The 9,970-nt window shown below is 61.1% G+C and overlaps 1 protein-coding gene across 1 annotated transcript in view; it reads right to left on the minus strand.

Moving 5' to 3' along the window:
* LOC142487995 (uncharacterized) overlaps positions 1-2,268 on the minus strand; it is a 63,925-nt gene extending 61,657 nt beyond the window's left edge. Inside the window, exon 1 of the mRNA XM_075588285.1 lies at positions 2,064-2,268. Coding sequence (XP_075444400.1) covers positions 2,064-2,072 — 9 coding nt within the window. The 5' untranslated portion in view covers positions 2,073-2,268. The remainder of the gene's footprint in view (positions 1-2,063) is intronic.
* Positions 2,269-9,970: the final 7,702 nt, after the last annotated feature.

The raw sequence follows: 9,970 nt of genomic DNA on the forward strand, positions 1-9,970 counted from the left end.
AGTAATAATTGTACGAGCGAGTAATAACAGTAATAATTGTACGAGCGAGTAATAACAGTAATAATTGTATGAGCGAGTAACAGTAATAATTGTATGAGCGAGTAATAACAGTAATAATTGTATGAGCGAGTAACAGTAATAATTGTATGAGCGAGTAATAACAGTAATAATTGTATGAGCGAGTAATAACAGTAATAATTGTATGAGCGAGTAATAACAGTAATAATTGTATGAGCGAGTAATAACATTAATAATTGTACGAGTGAGTAAGAAAAGTAATAATTGTATGAGCGAGTAATAACAGTAATAATTGTAGTCTTCAGTAATAATAACAAGTAATAATTGGAAGAGCGAGTACACAACAACAGTAACAATTTTCTGAGCGAGTAATAAACAGTAATAATTATATGGGCGAGCAATAATAGTAATAATTGTACGAGCGAGTAGTAATAGTAATGGCAGGTTTGAGTAATAATAATAGTAATAATTGTAAGAGTAATAATAATAGCAACAATTGTACAGATGAGTAATAATAGTAATAATTGTACGGCTGAGTAATAATAACAGCAATAATTGTATGAGTGAGCAGGGCAGGTACCATTAAACAGGAGCACAGCACAGCACACACTGTCACCTCCGCACAGCACAGCTGTCACCTCCGCACAGCACAGCACACACTGTCACCTCCGCACAGCACACACTGTCACCTCCGCACAGCACAGCTGTCACCTCCGCACAGCACAGCACACACTGTCACCTCCGCACAGCACACACTGTCACCTCCGCACAGCACACACTGTCACCTCCGCACAGCACACACTGTCACCTCCGCACAGCACACACTGTCACCTCCGCACAGCACAGCTGTCACCTCCGCACAGCACAGCACACACTGTCACCTCCGCACAGCACAGCACACACTGTCACCTCCGCACAGCACACACTGTCACCTCCGCACAGCACAGCACAGTCACCTCCGCACAGCACAGCACAGTCACCTCCGCACAGCACACACTGTCACCTCCGCACAGCACAGCAAAGCAGACACTGTCACCTCCGCACAGCACAGCACAGCACACACTGTCACCTCCGCACAGCACACACTGTCACCTCCGCACAGCACACACTGTCACCTCCGCACAGCACACACTGTCACCTCCGCACAGCACACACTGTCACCTCCGCACAGCACACACTGTCACCTCCGCACAGCACACACTGTCACCTCCGCACAGCACAGCACACACTGTCACCTCCGCACAGCACAGCACACACTGTCACCTCCGCACAGCACACACTGTCACCTCCGCACAGCACACACTGTCACCTCCGCACAGCACACACTGTCACCTCCGCACAGCACACACTGTCACCTCCGCACAGCACACACTGTCACCTCCGCACAGCACAGCACACACTGTCACCTCCGCACAGCACAGCACACACTGTCACCTCCGCACAGCACACACTGTCACCTCCGCACAGCACACACTGTCACCTCCGCACAGCACACACTGTCACCTCCGCACAGCACACACTGTCACCTCCGCACAGCACAGCACACACTGTCACCTCCGCACAGCACACACTGTCACCTCCGCACAGCACACACTGTCACCTCCGCACAGCACACACTGTCACCTCCGCACAGCACAGCACACACTGTCACCTCCGCACAGGACACACTGAACAGATCCCCTCCTCTCCCGGGGGTCAGAGCAGATCCCCTCCTCTCCCGGGGGTCAGAGCGGGGGGGGGGAGAACAGATCCCCTCCTCTCCCGGGGGTCAGAGCGGGGGGGGGGGGGAGAACAGATCCCCTCCTCTCCCGGGGGTCAGAGCGGGGGGGGGAGAACAGATCCCCTCCTCTCCCGGGGGTCAGAGCGGGGGGGGGAGAACAGATCCCCTCCTCTCCCGGGGGTCAGAGCGGGGGGGGGGGGGGAGAACAGATCCCCTCCTCTCCCGGGGGTCAGAGCGGGGGGGGGGGGGAGAACAGATCCCCCTCTCCCGGTGGTCAGAGCCTCGGGCCTGAATAATAATAATAATAATAAGGGATCCTACAAACCCCAGCCATTCTCCGGTCCCGTCTCCGGTCTCTCGTGCTTCTGTCCCAGCTGCACCAGGGAACTTCCTGTCACAAGGGATCCTGGGTAACCGGGTGACGGAGCGCAGGACGGCCCCCTTCCCCCCCTCCCGTGCATCAGACAGAGACTGCTTCCGCCATGAGCCAGGAAGCACCATGCCCGGGCACGGCCTGCTGGGAACTGGAGTCCCACGGAACGCTCCAGCTGCGGGGGAGAATGCCGGCGTGTGGGCGGCAGGACTACAGCTCCCAGCATGCCGCGCTCCCCGCAGCAGAGGAATGCAGGGGCCTTTGTCACAGAGCGTAACCAGAGCCAGGCACAGTGTCACCAGCAGGGACACCCGACACCGTCACCTCCCCGAGTCCCCAACCCCAGGCACAGTGTCACCAGCAGGGACACCCGACACCGTCACCTCCCCGAGTCCCCAACCCCAGGCACAGTGTCACCAGCAGGGACACCCGACACCGTCACCTCCCCGAGTCCCCAACCCCAGGCACAGTGTCTCTAGCAGGGACACCCGACACCGTCCCCTCCCCGAGTCCCCAACCCCAGGCACAGTGTCACTAGCAGGGACACCCGGCACCGTCACCTCCCCGAGTCCCCAACCCCAGGCACAGTGTCACTAGCAGGGACACCCGGCACCGTCCCCTCCCCGGGTCCCCAACCCCAGGCACAGTGTCACTAGCAGGGACACCCGGCACCGTCCCCTCCCCGGGTCCCCAACCTGCGGCTCTCGCAGACTATACGTGTCACGGGGCAGAAATATATATAATAATAATACGAGTAATAATAACGTTGTTTCATGGCGCGGGACTCGGCGCGCGGCACAGTCACAGTGCGGCGCGCGGTACAATCACAGTGCGGCGCGCGGCACAATCACAGTGCAGCGCGCGGAGACGGGCCTGCGCGGGACCTTCCTCCCGTGTAGCAGCAGGGGGGGGGAGGGGCGGGTACGATGCCTTTTATTGCACCAACAATTAGTTGCAATGTTACAAGCTTTCCAACCTCTCGGGGCCCCGGGTACACAGCCCGGGCCGGCTGGGGTGTTTGCGGGGCTCTTACCATCCCCCTCCTGCAGGGTACCGTCATCATGGCGTCGCCGTGTCATGCGTCACGTTGTCATTGCAACGCCGTGCCAAGCCCTCCGTTTAACTGTTGCGGGCGGGGTCTGTGTAACCGCGGGGCTCGGAGCACCGGCATCACGCCAGCCATGTATATAGCGCGCGGTACGCAGCACATAGGAATGCTAGACACGGGCTCTGCCCCGGGGAGCTTACAATCTATGTTTCCGGTGCCTGAGGCACAGGGAGATAAAGTGACTTGCCCAAGGAGCTGACACCGGGATTTGAGCCAGGCGCTCCCTGTGCCACGCTCAGCGGTGTCGTGCCGGACTCTGTGTCCGTGCTCGCTGAGCCGCGCCTGCGGGAAACCGCATACCTCTTCTATTTGGAATAAAATGAAATCTATAACAATTGTTAGTCCAACAAACCCAGAGCGTGTGCCGAGCACGTGCGTGTGCCGAGCTCAGGCGTGTGCCGAGCGTGGGCGTGTGTGTGCCGAGCGCGGGCGTGATCCGAGGGCGGGCGCGTGCCGAGCGCGTGAGTGCGTGATCCGAGGGCGGGCGCGTGCCGAGCGCGGCCCGAGGACGGGCGCGGGCCAAGGGCGGGCGTGCCTCCCCCCTCTCATACTCCCTGCCTCCCCCCTCTCATACTCCCTGCCTCCCCCCTCTCATACTCCCTGTCTCCCCCCTCTCATACTCCCTCCCGTCTCTCTCACATGCACTCTGCCTCCCTCCCCTCATACTCCCTCCTCCCTCTCACATACTCTCTGCCTCCCTCCTCTCATACTCCCTCCTCCCTCTCACATACTCTGCCTCCCTCCTCTCATACTCCCTCCTCCCTCTCACATACTCTCTGCCCCCCTCCTCTCATACTCCCTCCTCCCTCTCACATACTCTCTGCCCCCCTCCTCTCATACTCCCTCCCTCACATACTCTCTGCCCCCCTCCTCTCATACTCCCTGCCCCCCTCCTCTCATACTCCCTCCTCCCTCTCACATACTCTCTGCCTCCCTCCTCTCATACTCCCTCCTCCCTCTCACATACTCTGCCTCCCTCCTCTCATACTCCCTCCTCCCTCTCACATACTCTCTGCCCCCCTCCTCTCATACTCCCTCCTCCCTCTCTCACATACTCTCTGCCCCCCTCCTCTCATACTCCCTCCTCCCCCTCACATACTCTCTGCCTCCCTCCCCTCATACTCCCTCCTTTTTCTCACATGCTCTCTGCCTCCCTCCTCTCATACTCTCTGCCCCCCTCCTCTCATACTCCCTCCTCCCTCTCTCACATACTCTCTGCCCCCCTCCTCTCATACTCCCTCCTCCCTCTCTCACATACTCTCTGCCTCCCTCCTCTCATACTCCCTCCTTTTTCTCACATGCTCTCTGCCTCCCTCTTCACTCCCACATACTCTCTGCCTCCCTCTTCACTCCCACATACTCTCTGCCCCTCCTCTCATACTCTCTCCTCACTCTCACATACTCTCTGCCCCCCTCCTCTCATACTCCCTCTCCTCTCTCACATACTCTCTGCCCCCCTCCTCTCATACTCCCTCTCCTCTCTCACATACTCTCTGCCCCCCTCCTCTCATACTCCCTCTCCTCTCTCACATACTCTCTGCCTCCCTCCTCTCATACTCCTCCCTCTCTCTCTCACATACTCTCTGCCTCCCTCCTCCCTCTCTCACATGCTCTCTGCCTCCCTCCTCTCATACTCCTCCCTCTCTCTCTCACATACTCTCTGCCTCCCTCCTCCCTCTCTCACATGCTCTCTGCCCCCCTCCTCTCATTCTCCCTCCTCCCCCTCACATGCTCTGTTTCCTTCCTCTCTATCGTGCTCTCGCTCTCTGTCTCCCTCCTCTCATACTCCCTCCTCCCTCTCTCACATGCTCTCTGTCTCCCTCCTCTCATACTCCCACTCATACTCCTATACTCCCTCCTCTCATACTCCCTCCCTCACATACTCTCTGCCCCCTCCAATCATACTCCCCCTCTCTCTCACATGCTCTCTGCCTCCCTCCACCCTCTCTAACATGCTCTCTGCCTCCCTCCACCCTCTCTCACATGCTCCCTCCCTCCTCTCATACTCCCTCACATACTCTCTGCCCCCTCCAATCATACTCCCCCTCTCTCTCACATGCTCTCTGCCTCCCTCCACCCTCTCTCACATGCTCTCTGCCTCCCTCCACCCTCTCTCACATGCTCTCTGCCTCCCTCCACCCTCTCTCACATGCTCTCTGCCTCCCTCCACCCTCTCTCACATGCTCTCTGCCTCCCTCCACCCTCTCTCACATGCTCTCTGCCTCCCTCCACCCTCTCTCACATGCTCCCTCCCTCCTCTCATACTCCCTCCCTCCCTCCTCTCATACTCCCTCCCTCCCTCCTCTCATACTCCCTCCCTCCCTCCTCTCATACTCCCTCCCTCCCTCCTCTCATACTCCCTCCCTCCCTCCTCTCATACTCCCTCCCTCCCTCCTCTCATACTCCCTCCCTCCCTCCTCTCATACTCCCTCCCTCCTCTCATACTCCCTCCCTCCCTCCTCTCATACTCCCTCCCTCCTCTCATACTCCCTCCCTCCCTCCTCTCATACTCCCTCCCTCCCTCCTCTCATACTCCCTCCCTCCCTCCTCTCATACTCCCTCCCTCCCTCCTCTCATACTCCCTCCCTCCCTCCTCTCATACTCCCTCCCTCCTCTCATACTCCCTCCCTCCTCTCATACTCCCTCCCTCCTCTCATACTCCCTCCCTCCCTCCTCTCATACTCCCTCCCTCCCCTCATACTCCCTCCCTCCCTCCCTCCTCTCATACTCCCTCCCTCCCTCCTCTCATACTCCCTCCCTCCCTCCCTCCTCTCATACTCCCTCCCTCCCTCCTCTCATACTCCCTCCCTCCCTCCCTCCTCTCATCCTCCCTCCCTCCTCTCATACTCTCATCCTCCCTCCCTCCTCTCATACTCTCATCCTCCCTCCCTCCCTCCTCTCATACTCTCATCCTCCCTCCCTCCCTCCTCTCATACTCTCATCCTCCCTCCCTCCCTCCTCTCATACTCCCTCCCTCCTCTCATACTCCCTCCCTCCCTCCTCTCATACTCCCTCCCTCCCTCCCTCCTCTCATACTCCCTCCCTCCCTCCCTCCTCTCATACTCCCTCCCTCCCTCCTCTCATACTCCCTCCCTCCCTCCTCTCATACTCCCTCCCTCCCTCCTCTCATACTCCCTCCCTCCTCTCATACTCCCTCCCTCACCTCATACTCCCTCCCTCACCTCATACTCCCTCCCTCACCTCATACTCCCTCCCTCACCTCATACTCCCTCACACTCCCTCCCTCACATACTCTGCCTCCCTCCTCTCATACTCCCTCCTCCCTCTCTCACATACTCTCTGCCTCCCTCCTCTCATAGTCCCTCCTCCCTCTCACATGCTCTCCTCCCCCCTCCTCCCTCTCACATGCTCTCCTCCCCCCCTCCTCCCACACTCTCTCCTCCCCCCTCCTCCCACACTCTCTCCTCCCCCCTCCTCCCACACTCTCTCCTCCCCCCTCCTCCCACACTCTCCTCCCCCCCTCCTCCCACACTCTCCTCCCCCCTCCTCCCACACTCTCTCCTCCCCCCTCCTCCCACACTCTCTCCTCCCCCCTCCTCCCACACTCTCTCCTCCCCCCTCCTCCCACACTCTCTCCTCCCCCCTCCTCCCACACTCTCTCCTCCCCCCTCCTCCCACACTCTCTCCTCCCCCCTCCTCCCACACTCTCTCCTCCCCCCTCCTCCCACACTCTCTCCTCCCCCCCTCCTCCCACACTCTCTCCTCCCCCCTCCTCCCACACTCTCTCCTCCCCCCTCCTCCCACACTCTCTCCTCCCCCCTCCTCCCACACTCTCTCCTCCCCCCTCCTCCCACACTCTCTCCTCCCCCCTCCTCCCACACTCTCTCCTCCCCCCTCCTCCCACACTCTCTCCTCCCCCCTCCTCCCACACTCTCTCCTCCCCCCTCCTCCCACACTCTCTCCTCCCCCCTCCTCCCACACTCTCTCCTCCCCCCTCCTCCCACACACTCTCCTCCCCCCTCCTCCCACTCTCTCCCCCCTCCTCCCACACTCTCTCCTCCCCCCTCCTCCCACACTCTCTCCTCCCCCCTCCTCCCCACACTCTCTCCTCCCCCCTCCTCCCACACTCTCTCCTCCCCCCTCCTCCCACACTCTCTCCTCCCCCCTCCTCCCACACTCTCTCCTCCCCCCTCCTCCCACACTCTCTCCTCCCCCCTCCTCCCACACTCTCTCCTCCCCCCGCCTCCCACACTCTCTCCTCCCCCCTCCTCCCACACTCTCTCCTCCCCCCTCCTCCCACACTCTCTCCTCCCCCCTCCTCCCACACTCTCTCCTCCCCCCTCCTCCCACACTCTCTCCTCCCCCCTCCTCCCACACTCTCTCCTCCCCCCTCCTCCCACACTCTCTCCTCCCCCCTCCTCCCACACTCTCTCCTCCCCCCTCCTCCCACACTCTCTCCTCCCCCCTCCTCCCACCCCTCTCCTCCCACACTCTCTCCTCCCCCCTCCTCCCACACTCTCTCCTCCCCCCTCCTCCCACACTCTCTCCTCCCCCCTCCTCCCACACTCTCTCCTCCCCCCTCCTCCCACACTCTCTCCTCCCCCCTCCTCCCACACTCTCTCCTCCCCCCTCCTCCCACACTCTCTCCTCCCCCCTCCTCCCACACTCTCTCCTCCCCCCTCCTCCCACACTCTCTCCTCCCACACTCCCCCCTCCTCCCACACTCTCTCCTCCCCCCTCCTCCCACACTCTCTCCTCTCCCCTCCTCCCACACTCTCTCCTCCCCCCTCACTCTCTCCTCCCCCCTCACTCTCTCCTCCCCCCTCCTCCCACACTCTCTCCTCCCCCCTCCTCCCACACTCTCTCCTCCCCCCTCCTCCCACACTCTCTCCTCCCCCCTCCTCCCACACTCTCTCCTCCCCCCTCCTCCCACACTCTCTCCTCCCCCCTCCTCCCACAATCTCTCCTCCCCCCTCCTCCCACACTCTCTCCTCCCCCCTCCTCCCACACTCTCTCCTCCCACACTCCCTCCTCCCACACTCTCTCCTCCCCCCTCCTCCCACACTCTCTCCTCCCCCCTCCTCCCACACTCTCTCCTCCTCCCACACTCCCTCCTCCCTCTCTCACATACTCTGCCTCCCTCCTCCCACACTCTCTCCTCCCCCCTCCTCCCACACTCTCTCCTCCCCCCTCCTCCCACACTCTCTCCTCCCCCCTCCTCCCACACTCTCTCCTCCCCCCTCCTCCCACACTCTCTCCTCCCCCCTCCTCCCACACTCTCTCCTCCCCCCTCCTCCCACACTCTCTCCTCCCCCCGCCTCCCACACTCTCTCCTCCCCCCGCCTCCCACACTCTCTCCTCCCCCCTCCTCCCACACTCTCTCCTCCCCCCTCCTCCCACACTCTCTCCTCCCCCCTCCTCCCACACTCTCTCCTCCCCCCTCCTCCCACACTCTCTCCTCCCCCCTCCTCCCACACTCTCTCCTCCCCCCTCCTCCCACACTCTCTCCTCCCCCCCTCCTCCCACACTCTCTCCTCCCCCCTCCTCCCACACTCTCTCCTCCCACACTCTCTCCTCCCCCCTCCTCCCACACTCTCTCCTCCCCCCTCCTCCCACACTCTCTCCTCCCCCCTCCTCCCACACTCTCTCCTCCCCCCTCCTCCCACACTCTCTCCTCCCCCCTCCTCCCACACTCTCTCCTCCCACACTCCCCCCTCCTCCCACACTCTCTCCTCCCCCCTCCTCCCACACTCTCTCCTCTCCCCTCCTCCCACACTCTCTCCTCCCCCCCTCACTCTCTCCTCCCCCCTCCTCCCACACTCTCTCCTCCCCCCTCCTCCCACACTCTCTCCTCCCCCCCTCCTCCCACACTCTCTCCTCCCCCCTCCTCCCACACTCTCTCCTCCCCCCTCCTCCCACACTCTCTCCTCCCCCCTCCTCCCACACTCTCTCCTCCCCCCTCCTCCCACACTCTCTCCTCCCCCCTCCTCCCACACTCTCTCCTCCCCCCTCCTCCCACACTCTCTCCTCCCACACTCTCTCCTCCCCCCTCCTCCCACACTCTCTCCTCCCCCCTCCTCCCACACTCCCTCCTCCCTCTCTCACATACTCTGCCTCCCTCCTCCCACACTCCCTCCTCCCTCTCATGCTCTCTGCCTCCCTCCAATCATACTCCCCCTCTCTCTCACATGCTTTCTGCCTCCCTCCACACTCTCTCACACGCTCTCTGCCTCCCTCCTCTCATACTCCCTCCTCCCTCTCTCACAAGCTCTCTGTCTCCCTCCTCTCATACTCCCCCCCCTCTCATACTCCCCCCCCTCACAAGCTCTCTTCCCCCTTCCTCTCATACTCCCCCCCCTCTCTAACACGCTCTCTGCCTCCCTCCTCTCATACTCCCTCCTCCCTCTCACATTCTCTCTGTCTCCCTCCACTCATACTCCCTCCTCCCTCTCTCACATGCTCTTTGCCTCCCTCCTCTCTCTCTCTCTCTCTCACATTCTCTCTGTCTCCCTCATCTCACACTCCCTCCTCAAACTCCCTCCTCCCTCTCTCACATGCTCTCTGCCTCCCTCCTCCCTCACATGCTCTCTGCCCCCCCTCTGATACTCCCTCCCCCCCTCCTCTGATACTCCCTCCCCCCCTCCTCTGATACTCCCTCCCCCCCTCCTCTGATACTCCCTCCCCCCCTCCTCTGATACTCCCTCCCCCCCTCCTCTGATACTCCCTCCCCCCCATCTCTGATACTCCCTCCCCCCCTCCTCTGATACTCCCCCCCCCCCTCCTCTGATAC

This window comes from Ascaphus truei, chromosome 2 (genome assembly GCF_040206685.1).
Source record: "Ascaphus truei isolate aAscTru1 chromosome 2, aAscTru1.hap1, whole genome shotgun sequence".
In the NCBI taxonomy this organism is placed as follows: domain Eukaryota; kingdom Metazoa; phylum Chordata; class Amphibia; order Anura; family Ascaphidae; genus Ascaphus; species Ascaphus truei.